The 15,333-nt window shown below is 37.7% G+C and overlaps 1 protein-coding gene and 1 pseudogene across 1 annotated transcript; both read left to right on the plus strand.

The window, feature by feature from the left end:
• The first annotated feature begins 508 nt into the window (after positions 1-508).
• Positions 509-1,488, plus strand: LOC112579412 (putative olfactory receptor 5AK3). Its single transcript, XM_025265854.3, has one exon. It carries the CDS (start codon positions 559-561, stop codon positions 1,486-1,488), a length of 930 nt encoding a protein of 309 aa, XP_025121639.3. The 5' UTR covers positions 509-558.
• Positions 1,489-13,276: 11,788 nt separating this feature from the next.
• LOC102390986 lies at positions 13,277-14,794 on the plus strand (annotated as a pseudogene).
• Positions 14,795-15,333: the final 539 nt, after the last annotated feature.

Here is a 15,333-nt window from a genome sequence, read left to right on the forward strand (position 1 = left end):
GTATTTAGGCAAATTGGTATTTCTAATTAAAATATAGGGAATATAAAAGAAAGCTTAATTAAATAAAACAATGTTCTTGTGTGTTCCCAAATTGATGTATGTATGAAGTATGGTCAGTTTGCATATTGAGAACACAGCTACTGGTCCTTGGCAATTTCCCCAAACTATCAATGGAAATGTCTAAGTTAGGTGTCAAGGTTCAGCCTTTAAAATCTAATTCAATCATGGAAAATATTCTCTGATCCCTCTCACTATGAAATTAAATATGTATGTGCTAGTCATTCAGTCATGTCCAACACTTAGCAACTCCATGGGCTCTAGCCCACCAGGCTCCTCTGTTCATGGGATTCTCCAGGCAAGAATCCTGGAGTGGGTAGCCATTCTCTTCTCCAGGAAATTGAACCAGGGTTTCCTACATTGGCAGGTGGATTCTTTACAATCTGAGTCACCAGGGAAGCTCTGAAATTAAATACAGTTTTAGTTAAAGCATCACAATCCTCTTAGCTTTCTCTTATCTTCTCTTTGCACCTTTTCAGCTAATGTTGAATTTTTTTGGCCATGGAACAAAACAATGGCACTACAGTGACTGAATTCATTCTCCTGGGATTCACGGGTCAACACAAGTCTTGGCACGTCCTCTTCACAGTATTTCTAGTGATCTACGTGGTCACCCTGGTGGGTAACATTGGCATGATCCTCCTCATCAAGACTGACTCTTCCCTCCACACCCCCATGTACTTTTTCCTCCAAAACTTGGCTTTTGTTGATCTCTGCTACACCTCTGCTATCACTCCAAAAATGCTGCAAAGCTTTGTAGAAACAAAGCAATCCATCTCATTCATAGGATGTATGGTGCAATTGCTAGTCTATGGGGCTTTTGCAACAAGTGATTGCTACATCCTGGCGGCTATGGCAGTGGACCGTTATGTGGCCATCTGTAACCCACTTCGCTATGGAACTGTTATGTGCCAGAGAGTCTGCAGTCAACTCTTAACTGGTTCATACTTCATGGGTTTCCTGAATGCTTCTGTAAACACAAGTTTTGCTTTCTCATTGAACTTTTGCAAATCCAATAAAATTAATCACTTTTTCTGTGATGCACCCCCAATTCTGGCCCTCTCATGTTCAAGTATTTATTTGAACATCATGCTCCTAACAGTCTTTGTGGGGTTTAACTTGACATTCACTGTGTCAGATGTCATCTTTTCCTACATGTTTATCCTGATCGCCATCCTAAAGATCTCTTCTGCTGCAGGGAGGAAGAAAGCCTTCTCCACGTGTACCTACCACCTGACAGCTGTCAGCATTTTCTATAGGACGCTCTCTTACATGTATCTGCACCATCGCACCATTGAATCTCAAGAACAAGAAAAAATGGCTTCTGTGTTTTATGACATTATAATCTCCATGTTAAATCCCCTCATTTATAGTCTGCGAAACCAAGATGTGAGAGAAGCCCTGAAAGGAGTTGGAAAGAAGTGTTTCTAGACTGAACATCAATTTCTAACTCAACATTGTTCAATAGGCAACCAACAGTTCTCTCTTATTTCTCAACAGCAGCAGATGTAGAAGATATTTGTGAGATATAAACAAAAAATTATATAAAATATATTTCCTTAATTGTATCAGTAGCTTTTGAAAGATGATCAACTTCCCCATCTTAAACGATCAAATACCCTTCTAATTCATATTTCTTAGAGACTTTCCCTGGTGGATCAATGGTAAAGAATCTGCCTGAGACATGGGTTCTAACCTTAGTTGGGAAAATCCCTTGGAGAAGGAAATGACAACCCAGTCCAGTATTCTTGCCTAGGAAATCCCATGGACAGAGGAGCCTGGTGGGCTACAGTCTATAGGGTTGTGACTTAGCGACTAAAGCAAACTTAGAGAGAAGGCATCTAAAGAGATCTTTGATATTGCTTGTGTACATTCTGAGGAGCCCTTTTTTCAAATATCTTGCTGTTAAAATAGAAAAGATCAATAAACAAACGTGTTAGTCAATGTTGTAAAGTACCTCCAACAACAGTAGTATAAAGACACCAGTGCAAAAATTGTTTCTGGTTTATCTTAAGAGGTACTGTTACTCTTGCTATTGTCTGTAACTAAGCTGGTTTGGTATTGTAATGAATAATTTAAAGATGTTCTCCATCTCTTTAGAGAAAATGTGCTGAAAAGAAAGAGGGGGAGAAAAGAACAATTGAATGAATCCTCATACATATTCAGATATTATGGACCAGTATCCCTCCTTTCTACACATGGTCTCTAACCAACTAGGAAAGTAACATAGGAATCCAGCAAATATGGATCATATCCATTTATTCTTACTAAATTTTTGTTTCAAATATCATTGAATCCCCCAGCTGTACTCTCTTGCAAGGGTGCAAATGCAGTGCAGAATTTGGTGCCACAGATCAAACTCATTTATCCAGAAATGAAGCCTTATTTCCCACTATCTCTAAGAGTGGAGAGAGGTGAAAAAACCAGGTTTAACACAAGAAGTCATACCTGGGCTTGAATACACATGTTCTATCCTCAAGCAGAATCAATCACACGCCCATCCTGAGGACAAGCATGTTAACAAAAAGCCTGAGATCCCATGTTACATTTCGTCTCTCAATCTCATTAATCAGTTAAACCATAGGAAGTTGTGAATTAGAGGATTAACAGACAGGATGAGAGTTCACTGCCTTGCTCAACATTTCCAGATATTCCAAATTATGGACTGAGGCAGGGAACACTTACTGGGAGCAAATCACAACCTGAGCAATACCAAGAAAATTCAGAGCACACCAGCCCATGCAGCAGACTGCATTATAGGAGACGAATCCCAAAAGCAGGAAACTCTGATTTTCTCTTAGGATTCCTGGTGGCCTGCCCATAACACCCTCTGCATAGAGAAACCCTAAATTCAATCTGGAATTGAAAATAAAATCATGTCCTGATTTTATTAACAAATCAAATCCTGAGAAGAGGGGAGAGGTCTTCACCTTTACTACCCTGAACTGTCTGGAGACAGACAACTTTCAGGCTTTATTATCCTGATACGTCTCCCTATAGAAACATTCTTAAATGCAATGACTGAAAATGCCTTGCATAGAGGAATTGGACTATGCAGAGAAGTTCATGGAAAAATCTCTGTATTAAATAATATTCCTTTGACATTTGTAAAGTAGAAAAGAGGAAATACATGGACAAAAAAACACATAATCATAGTAAATGTATTTCTTCCAGTCCATGACATACAAAGTTAAGAAAAAAATTTAAATAAAGTTACAGAAGAGCTATTTGACATAATGAGAAAAAAATTCATATTCAGAAACTCTATATTACTAAAGCCCAGCAAAAGAACACAAAAAGTTTAGGACTCAAAATTTTGCTTCTGTAGCACACACTACACTCAGTAAGAAGGGAGACGGTGGTTTAGTCACTAGGTCGTGTCCGACTCTTGTGACCTCAAGGACTGTAGCCCCCCAGTTTTCTCTGTCCGTGGGATTTCCCAGGCAAGAATACTGGGGTGAGTTGCCATTTGCTTCTCCAGGAGATAATCCCATCCCAGGAATCAAACCCAGGTCTGCAGCATGGCGGGCAGGTTCTTTACCAACTGAGCTATGAGGGAAGCTTTTTATCGAAGGGAGGGGAGGGGCTTTTCCTAGAGTATGGGCTTTGCTGAATGCATCCACGTATGGATGAGAGGGGAACAGGTACTCTCTAGGTTTAGATACTCTAAAAAAGCAGAGATAGATCAGCAACTGGATATCTCAGTAAACATTGCTCAAGATGGGGAAGGAATACAATAGGGAAATTATGTCACTGGTGAGAAAAGATTGCACTCACTTAGAAGACCCAGCCACAGTTGCCTTGTGGACTACAGAAGTCCAATTAGAAACACTTTTTCCTACTGTCTTTTTGAGACCATTAACACCGCATTAGACACATCACACTCTGATTTCTTATGAGAACTGATTTTTGTCAGTGGAGTTAACAGTAACTCAAAAGCAAGAAAACATCTTTCTTTCTGTTTTTTTTTTCTTTTTTAAATTTATTTATTTTAATTGGAGGTTAATTACTTTACAATATTGTATTGGTTTTTCCATATATCAACATGAATCCGCCATGGGTGTACACGTGTTCCCCATCCTAAACCCCCCTCCCACCTCCCTCCCCATACCATACCCCTGGGTTGTCCCAGTGCACCAGCCCCAAGCATCCTGTATCCTGCATCAAACCTGGACTGGAGATTCGTTTCTTATATGATATTACACATGTTTCAATGCCATTCTTCCAAATCATCCCCCCCACCCCCCCACAGAGTTGAAAAGACTGTTCTATACATCTGTGTCTTTTTTGCTGTCTCGCATACAGGGTTATCATTACCATCTCTCTAAATTCCATATATATGTGTTATATATATATATACTGTATTGGTGTTTTTCTTTCTGGCTTACCTCACTCTGTATAATAGGCTCCAGTATCATCCACCTCATTAGAACTGATTCAAATGTATCCTTCTTTCTTTCTTTTTTCCTTCCTCCTATCTTTTTTCTTATTTATGTGCCCATGAAAAATATAGAAATACAATAAATTATAAAAATTGGAAAGATTATATAAAATATCTTATGATTCAAAGACCTAGATCTAGAATTTAATAATAAAACTTTAAAGTAAAAACACCTAAAATTATACCACTAAACACAGAAAAGCCTCATTTAAACAAATCTTAGGTTGAAGATATGAAAATGTTTCCAGATATCCATGAGATAATATTTCACAAACTGTTGCAAAAGTATCTATAAACAACAAGGAGTTTTCAAATAAAATTGCATAGCTCTGTAAATACTAGTGTTAATAAATAAGAAATAATAATAAATTAAGTTAGAACCAGATGTGGAACAGCAGACTGGTTCAAAATTAGGAAAGGAGTCCATCACGGCTGTATATTGTCACCCTGTAGAGTACATCATAAGAAACGCTGGGCTGGATGAAGCACAAGCTGGAATCAAGATTGCCAGGAGAAATATCAATAAACTCATATATGCAAAGGACACCAACCTTATGGAAGAAAGCAAAGAACTAAAGAGCCTTTTGATGAAAGTGAAAGAAGAGAGTGAAAAAGCTGGTTTAAAACTAAACATTCAGAAAACTAAGATCATGGCATCCACTCTATCACTTCATGGCATCCACTCTATCACTTCATGGCAAATGGATGGGGAAACAATGAAAACAGTGACAGACTTTATCTTCTTGGGCTCCAAAAATCACTGCAGATGGTGACTGCAGCCATGAAATTAAAAGGCACTTGCTCTTTGGAAGAAAAGCTATGACCAAACTAGATAGCATATTGAAAAGCAGAGACATTCTTTTGCCAACAAAGGTCCGTCTAGTTAAAGCTATGGTTTTCCAGTTGTCATGTATGGATGCGAGAGTTGGACTATGAAGAAAGCTGAGCGCCGAAGAACTGACGCTTTTAAACTGTGGTGTTGGAGAAGACTCTTGAGAGTCCCTTGGACTGCAAGGAGATCCAACCAGTCCATCCTAAAGGAAATTAGTCCTGAATATTCATTGGAAGGACTGATGTTGAAGCTGAAACTCCAATATTTTGTCCACCTAAAGTGAAGAACTTACTCATTGGAAAAGACCCTGATGCTGGGAAAGATTGAGGGCAGGAGGAGAAGGGGATGACTGAGGATGAGATGTTTGGATGGCATCACTGACTGGATGGACGTGAGTTTGAGCAAGCTCCAGGAGTTGGATGATGGATAGGGAGGCCTGGCTTGCTGCAGTCTATCGGGTCGCAAAGAGTCAGACACGACTGAGTGACTGAACTGAACTAAACTGAATAAATTAATTAACCATACATTTTAGACATGAGAAAATAATATAAATAAAGAGAAGAGAGTAATAAACATTTTTGAATTAATATTTAAAATCTCTTAAATGACAACAATAATAAATTCAGAAACATTTCTGAAGCTAAAGGTAGCAATAAAATGGATAAATCGTTTGATAATTTATCAAGAAAATGCTGGAGAACAAAGAAAAAATTTTAGATAAGAGAATACATAACAGTATACAAATGTATTAGAGAATCTGATAGAATGAATGGTTCTTCTAAGGGAAGACTGATTGTAACAAAGCTACAACAAAAGAGAAAAGAATAATTAACAGGAGAAATAAAATAAAAGTACAATCTTCTTCCCAAAAAAAACACCTATTATTCACAAGTATTAAAAATAGATAATATCAATGATGGTTGAACTCTTGGAGAACATAGGGAAAGAAGGGACGTTTCAGAATAAATTCTATGACTAAGCTAGCAAAAACAGCTCAGAAATGATAGGCCAATGCCACTCTCAAACATCAATACAAAAGTGCATAAGAAAAACACGCGCAGACGCGCTACATTGCTTCAATCGTGTCCGACTCTGTGTAAGGCTGTGTAGTGCGCCCCGCCAGCCGCCAGGCTGCGCTGTCCACGGGGTTCTCCAGGCAAGAAGACTGGAGTGGGTTGCCATGCCTTCCTCCAGGGGATCTTCCCAACCCAGGGATCGAACCCACATCTCTTGTGTCTCCTGCTTTGGCAGGCGGGTTCTTTACCACTGGTGCCACCTGGGAAGCCCCATAAAAATGCAAGTACACAAAGAAAAAAACCTCAGTAGCACAGTAGGAAATAACACACTGTAACCAGGTTGGTTGTATTATAGAAGAGAATACTTTGATATTATAAAATCCATTAATATAAAAATCCATTAATTTTCGGAGTAAATAATGAAATCATGTCAAAACATAAAGAAAAACATTTGCTAAAATTAAACATTTATTTGTAATACCAGTGATTAAATAAAAGGTACAATACTTCAACTGAAATATTTGACCATATTTATCAGAAAATACTGAGAGCGTTTCACTTAACTCAGAAACTTAAACTCAAAAACCAATAAAAGATGGCCTTGCTCAAAAGTATTCTTAAATTTATTCTGGAGCCACTATTAATCAAAGCACTCATATTGCAGAAATCAATAAAAAAGAATGAATAAAAGGTCAGTTCATAGACGTGAACACAAATTTTTAGAACCTGACTCATAAAAACGAAAAAAAAAAATTAGTTCAATAATAAGGCAACACACAGATACATACACACATACACAGGATCCCTAGTGACAGTAACATGATTATATGTATCTTCTCTAGAGAAAGCTTAAATGTTCTTCAGCTGAAAATAGCTACTAACATTGTTTATTCCAATTCCATTACAGCCCCTGGAAGCTCAGGTTCTCAAGGGAGCAAGTACTGATCCCTTAGGCTCCAACCCTAAGTTAACTGTGCCTCCCAGTTAAAAGGAGGCACACAGAGACCTTGGTGGCCAATCAGCCTTTACCAGCTGCAGAAAGAGAATCTGGATGCAGTTTCCATGTAAGTAGAACAGAACTCAGCCCATTTTTCAAAATCAGCCGTGTGCCATCCCAGTGTGTGCTGGAAATGGAGGAGCAAAGGGATCAGAGCCAGTGTTCTAGTAAATTTCATCCGCAGACCAGGAATAAAGTCTTCATCCCTGGCGGCATAATGAAAAATGGAGTGAAGCAGGCTGAGTGTTGCCCAAGAAGGATATGCGTGAGCAAATGATTGAAAGATTAACCGAGTGAATGAATGAGTCACTGATGGCTTTAGCGTATTATGTGCATGTGTTATTACGACCGGTTTTGAGTGCCCATTCAAAGCCTGGTCCTGTGCTTGGAACTTTATATAAATCATCTCACTCTAAGTCACCATCACAAAGCAGACTTAGCTTCTTTCTGTTACTTTTTTTTTTTTTTAATTTAAAGTTATTTATTTTAATTAAAGGCTAATTACTTTACAATATTCTTGAAAGAAATCAAAGCTATTTTAAAAAGAAAAGGTGACAAAGTTTATAAATTTAAAGGATTCTCTCTCCCCACTCCCATGCCCAAAGATAACCATTAGAAGTCTGCTGTGACTTCTTCCTGAACTTTTCCATGGATAAATAAGGAAAATGAGAGTGAGCGTGAAAGAAAATTTTCTTTCGTAAGGGCCCAGCTCTATGTATTATTCTGAAACATGCTTTGTTCATTTGATAATGCGACATGAGCACCTTTCCATGAGAGTATATATTTATCTCATACTTCTTAGATTATGTTTTGGCTCATAATATGTATCTACGTTGATTTATTAAACCCTATTTCCAAACTTGTGCTAACGCACATGGTGTCACAGTGGGCGTGACTGCCTTGTAGGTCGTCCCGCACTCCGTTTTATAGGGAGTGGAACTGAGGACGAAGGGAACTGCACGTGCCGTCTCTATATGTGCGACCAGAATTCAACTCCGGGTCAGTCTGTCTCCTTTCTACTGCACAGCGAGCAATGGAAATGAAGTTTCAAAAGCATCAGGGTTTGGTATAGGTTAAGCATGTTCAAAATACTTGGGTGCTGGGTTTAAGTGTGTGCATGTATGTTTTATGCCTTGTACTGGTGTTTCATAACTCTTTAAAAATACCCCCCTTATATCATACATTCTACTTGAATTCAAATACATTAAGTTAATGTGGTAAATGTCATTATCTCATCAAGATTCTGGTTTAAGTGGACTCATGACCTAGGCTAGCTTCCTCTGACGAGTGCAGTCACCCACGGCATGGAAGCCTCCTTGAAAGGGTTGCATTTAGTCTATTTCACAGCAAAGTTTCCTGAGGAGGTAGCTAACACTTATCATGCTTAGCCCTCCCTCCAAGTTGAAATTTGAAAGGAGAGAACTGTTTCTTGCTCCTTCACGACAGAGTTGTCCCACTCTGTTCATTTCTCAAGATGTTTGAAAGAGCAAGATTGTCCATATCAGCCACAGGTTTGGTTTCCTACATTCCCCACCATGAAAGGCCCCTTCTTATCCCAAAGTGACCATCACATCTGTGGAGCCACAGCTCTGCCTGGCATTGCTGACTCCAGAGGAAGGAGCCCTCTACTGATGAATGGGGATGTGGGGCTTCTTCTGAGGAACTTCTGTCATTGCGCAGTATTTAGGGTGCATAAAAATATATTTTAAATAATATAAGAACCACTCATGTAGCCTCCATCTAACTTCTAAAACTTGCTTTTTTTTTTTTTCTTACTTAGCATGTTCTTTGAGATATTTATCCACACAGACAGTATTGCCCCAATTTAGTGAATTTGCATGTGATTCCCAGGTAGTGCTAGTCCTAAAAACTCTGCTTGCCAATGTTGGAGACTCAAGAGACTTGGATTTGATCCCTGGGTTGGGAAGATTCCCAGGAGTAGGAAATGGCAACCCATTTTAATATTCTTGCCTGGAAAATTCCATGGACAGAGGAGACTGGTGGGGCTACAGTCCATGGCATCACAGAGGATCAGACACGACTGAGCAACCTAAGCACACACGGTCTAGTCTCACTGATTCATTTAATAAATAATATTTTTCCATGTTCAAGAATACTGCTATGAATAATATGTGTATATACTCACATATGCACATATTCATACATATACTTACACACATATGTATGGATATGTGTATTTATGTATCCTTGCTTATGTGGTCAAATACTTATCTAGCTTATGTACCTGTATTGGAAATTCTGGACCATTCAGAGACATATATTTAATTTTATTAATATACCCAAATTTGTCCCCAATATGACTGTGCTAATTTACATTCCCACCACATTCTCAACTAAAATTTGCATTTTAGACTGAGGAGTATAGAATTACATTTCAATGCAGTATTAATATACAATTATCTGATTACTATTAAGTTGTGCATATATCCATATTTCTATTGGCCATTTAAGTTTTCCTTCTATAATTATCCTGATTATAAGTTTTGTGATTTTTTTTTTTTTCCCTTGGAGCAATTTGTAGAAGTTACTTAAATACCCTGGATATGAATTCTTTAATATTTATATGTGCTTCAAACCAATGTACCTGAGTAATTTTCAGTCAGTATCTGGCCTTTCCTTTGTTAACAATGTTGCTATCTTTATATTTGACATAGTTGAATTTCCCATGTTTTACACTTTGTGACCCTATGTCTTATTTAAATTTCTACTGTGTAGTTAAGTCATAGACATTCTGCTATGTTTTACTCTCACAGCTTTGTAATTTAAGTTTTTAATCCATTTGGATAAAATGCACAGTAGAAAAGCAATATATTTTTTTCATATGTATAAGCACATATAGACCACGATTTACCAGGCCATTTCTCACTGATGGACCTGCTACTGTTTTCATACGTTGAGCTTCCAGAGACTTGAACGTCTGTTTATGGTTTTTCTCTCCTCAGTTCCGTTGGCCTGTCTACCTATCTTCACGCCAGTACCGCACTGTCTTTATTATTATTGCTTTATAATCAGTTCTGACATCTGATAGAACAAGTCCTTCGTTTTTGTCTACTGAAATCATCTTAGCTATTTTTTAGCTCTTTTCTAGATAAATTTGATAAGTTTATGAAGGTGGGCATACAATTCTCTCAAGCACTTCACTGAAAATAATTTGAAGGGGAATATCATGTTGATATAACTTCGTCTTGATCATTGATGGAAAATAATTTTTCCATGCTTCTGATGTTTCTCTCCTGCAAAGTGAGCTGACTTTGTGTAATCATGGCCATTCTGACACCATTTTATTCACACGGTTCCTAGAAAGACGGAGTGATGTGTCTGACTAGTAAACCTGAAGACAAGCTAGCATGCTCTGCTCTGCCCTTATCCTCAGGAGCAGCCAGCCTGCTGAAGCCCAGTGCCCCTGTGCTTCAGAGATGCTTCCCATCACCAGAGATGCCCCAGTCACCACCACCAAGACTGAGTGGACAAGCCTGTCTACTTACAGTGTCTTTTAGCAACAAATATTTCACTAATAAACTTAAAAGTCTTTCCCCAGGTATGTAAAGGTGATATGGTTTCTACCTGCTGCTGCCGCTGCTAAGTCGCTTCAGTCATGTCCGACTCTGTGCGACCCCATAGACGGCAGCCCACCACTACCTACTCACCATCTTTTATGTCTCAGATTGTCCAGATACTGGGAAAGGAAGAGAATACTTACTAGAGCCTATTTGCATAGAAGGAAATGGCACCCCACTCCAGTACTCTTGCCTGGAAACTCCCATGGACGGAGGAGCCTGGTAGGCTGCCGTCTATGGGGTCGCACAGAGTCAAACACGACTGAAGCAACTTAGCAGCGGCAGAGCCTCTTTGAGACCCTAGTAATTGTTTGTTTAAAGTATAAATGAGTTTGATTAGTGAATGTGTATTTTTTAAAGCTGTTTGCACCTATATTTGCAAATGAGATTCATTCCAATGTTTTTCTCATATTTTATTTACTTTGGTTTCAATGTCATATTGGCATGAGTTAGAGAATGTTCTTTATTGTGATTTTTAGAGATTTTCAAGAAAAGTTTATATAATATAGAATCAGTTTTGTCCTAAATATTTGTAGAATTTTCCTGTAGCATAATTAGGCTAAATGTTTGTGTGAGAAAAGTTTATCCTTTTTATATTTATTTACCTATTTAGCAGCATTGGCATGCGGGATCTTTCACTGCAGTACATGGAGGCACAAGGGCTCAGTGGCTGTGGTGCTTGGGCTTAGTTGCTCCGTGGCATGTGGGATCTTAGTTCCCCAATAAGAGATCAAAATGGCATCCCCTGCATTGCAAGGCAGATTTTTAACCACGGGACCACCAGGGAAGTCCCTGTGAGAGTAAATTTTAAAACAACAAATAAAACCACTTAATTGTTTCAAAATATTTGAATATTTGGGGTGGAGAGGCAATATAGGGGTAAGGTATTAAGAGGTGCAAACTACCACATATAGAATAAGCTACAGATATATTGCATAGCACCGGGGACTGAGCCAATATTCTGTAATAACTATGAATGGAAAATAGCCTTCAAAATAGTGAATCACCATGTTGCATACCTGAGCTTATATAATAATCAAATATACCTGAATTTAAAAGAAAAAAAAATCTGATAGTTGTTTACCATCAAAAATATCTTTAATTACTTAGAAGCTAACAAATTGATTATTTTTTAATATTATAATTTTTAAATCCTTCAAATTTGTTTGAAGAAAAAACACTGGAAACTATTAATGAATTTGTTTCCCCAAAAAAGATAAATAATATATGAATATTTCACATGCAAACACACAAACCCACACACATCAGTTACTATCATTCTCTGCCCACTTTAGTCTGCTTTTTCTAGAAAAAAATTGAGTAAATACAAAATAACTATTTTGTAATTACATGTATGCTATGAAACATTATGGCTCAAATGTTATGTACCAGCCACCCAGTATAAAGAGGAAAATAAATTTTATTATTATATCTGACTCTCCTGGGTGTATCAGCTAGAGGCAGGAATGGACTTTGCCTTTTTTTTTTTTTTTTTTTTTTCAGAAGGAAAAATTATAAGGACAAAAATAATGGATTACTGTTTTAAATTTAAGGACTTCTGATCTGTGAAAAATACCAAAGACCAAGATAATAGATAAAATGTGAAAAAAATCTTTGTCAAGTCAACATCAAAGTATTCAAATCTACATTAAAAAGAGCCTTCATAAATTGAATCATAGAAACATTTGTAAAAAGTATTAACAGGCAATTTACAGAAAAATAGAAACCCAAAATTCTAAGAATATTAGACAGTGAGCAAAGTCATTTTAGGTTAGGGAAAAAATTAAAATTAGATATCAGTTTATATCTATTTTCCTGACCAAAAATAGTATTAGGAAAATACCAATGTTCACTAGGGTGTGAGGACATAGGAACCTCCGTGCACAGTTAGGAGTGCATGCTAGCACATCCATCATGGACAATGATCTGGAATAATTATGTGCATACCCTCAGACTCAAAATTTTTGCCCCTACTATAGCACCCTAGAAAATTTATCATACTGGGTTATTTGTAGTGGAGACGAGTTGGAGGCAGTCTGCTATTCATCACTAGGAAAGCATGTAGGTAAATCAGGATGGATGGACATCATAGACTAGTGTTACTAAGTGTGTGGTCCATGGACCAGCACCAGTCCTTGGACTCTCTGTTTCCATTCTCTGATGGGGCAGTGACGAAAAGTGAGATGGAGCATATAAAACTATTACAGAATTTTGACAATGCTAAGAAATTTTTTATTGCCATTTACAAAAACATTAAGCCACAACAGGTTGGAAATTTTACAAAGAAAATTATTCTTTACCCATATACACTTGATAAACACTTGCATAAAGGTTTACAGACCTCTACGGGTCCATGAGTCCATCATGGCAGAGAATAGTTACTAAGGGTGAGGTAAGGGATAAAATGAAAATATGGAGATAAAGGGGAGCAAGGTCAGATAGAACTCTGTGGATATGTCAAGAATTCAAATATAGTCATTATTACTTAAGCAAACTTGGATTTCTAATTAAAATATAAAGCGCATACGAAAGCATAATTTAATAAAAGCATATTTAAGTACATCTCACTTGTTCCTGAATTGATATGTTGATGAAATACCAATCACTCTGAATTCTGAGAATGTAGACAGTGGTCCATGACCACTTCCCCAAACTATAGATGAAAAGGTCTAAGTCAGGTATCAAGGTTCAGCCTTTAAAATCTAAGTCAATTATGTCATGAAAATTATTCTCTGACTTAACTGTGAAGTTAAATACTGTACCCTTTCAAGTTTCACAATTAGGTAAATGATCACAGCCCTCTTAACTTTCTTTGGTCTTTTTTCGCACCTTTTCAGCTGATTCTTAATTCTGCCAGCCATGGAAGAAAACAATGACGCTACAGTGACTGAATTCCTTCTCCTGGGATTTGCTGGTCAACACAAGTCTTGGCGTGTCCTCTTCACAATATTGCTAATGATCTATATGGCCACCTTAGTGGGTAACATTGGCATGATCCTCCTCATCAAGATTGACTCTTCCTTCACACCCCCATGTACTTTTTCCTCCAAAACTTGGCTTTTGTTGATCTCTGCTACACCTCTGCCGTCACCCCTAAAATGTTGCAAAACCTTGTAGGAACAGAGCAATCCATCTCGTTCATGGGATGTATGGTGCAGTTACTAGGCTATGGGGCTTTTATAACCAGTGACAGCTACATCCTGGCGGCTATGGCAGTGGACCGTTACGTGGCCATCTGTAACCCTCTCCACTGTCCACCAGTCATGTCCCGGAGGGTCTGCATTCACCTGTTAGTTGGATCATACTTCATAGATTTCCTAAATGCCTCTGTAAATGTAGGTTTTATTTTCTCACTGAGCTTTTGCAAATCCAATAAAATTAACCACTTTTTCTGTGATGCACCTCCAATTCTGACCCTCTCATGCTCCAATATTTACTTCAGTGTCATGATGTTAACAGTCTTTGTGGGGTTTAACTTGACGCTCACCGTGTCAGTTGTCATCTTTTCCTACATATTTATCCTGGCTGCCATCCTGAAGATCTCTTCTGCTGCAGGGAGGAAGAAAGCTTCTCCACGTGCACTTCCCACCTGACAGCTGTCACCATTTTCTATGGGACGCTGTCTTACATGTATCTGCACCATCGTGCCACAGAGTCTCAAGAGCAAGAAAAAATGGCTTCTTTGTTTTATGGGGTTATGATCCCCATGTCAACCCCCCTCATCTACAGCCTGAGGAACCAAGATGTGAGAGAAGCCCTGAAAGGAGTTGGAAAGAAGTGTTTCTAGTTTTAACACCAATAACTAACTCAACAGAGTTCAAGAAGTAAACCGACATTTCTCAGCAGCAGCAGCAGTTTCAAGTGTTCATAACATACAAAAGCATTCCTTAGTTGTATCAGTAGCATCTGAAAAATATTGAAAAATATCTCAAATGATTAAACAAGCTTCTAATTCATTTGTTTCTAGTAAAGAAAGCATCTAACTTCTAAAAAGAAGATCTTTGACACTTATTTTATACTTTTTGAGGTACCTTCTTCAAATACTCAACATTAAAAAGGAAAAGAAAGTAAATTAAGGAGAAACACATAATTGAAATTATATGGATATATTAAATAAATACCTCTATTAACTAGATTATAAGGAATCATTAGGACAAATGGTCTTGCTATTTATCTTCTATTAAGAAGTACTGATACTCTGCAATTTTTGTATAGCCCAGCTACTTTGATTTTGTAAAAAAAAAATATTTTTTAAAGACTCATTTCTTTGGAGGAAATACACAGAAAATAGGGAAAAAAGCCGTTGAGAGAATTTTCATTCATTTGGGGACACTGAAAATCAATATCCTTCCTTCTCTACAAGTTCTCTGAACATTAGGACATTGACTATAGAATCAGAAAGATGTGGATCT

This window comes from Bubalus bubalis, chromosome 16 (genome assembly GCF_019923935.1).
Source record: "Bubalus bubalis isolate 160015118507 breed Murrah chromosome 16, NDDB_SH_1, whole genome shotgun sequence".
Taxonomy (NCBI): Eukaryota; Metazoa; Chordata; class Mammalia; order Artiodactyla; family Bovidae; genus Bubalus; species Bubalus bubalis.

Excerpts from the sequence above, each read along its gene's own strand:
- LOC112579412 (XM_025265854.3), top strand. The coding sequence starts at position 559 with ATGGAACAAAACAATGGCACTACAGTGACTGAATTCATTCTCCTGGGA.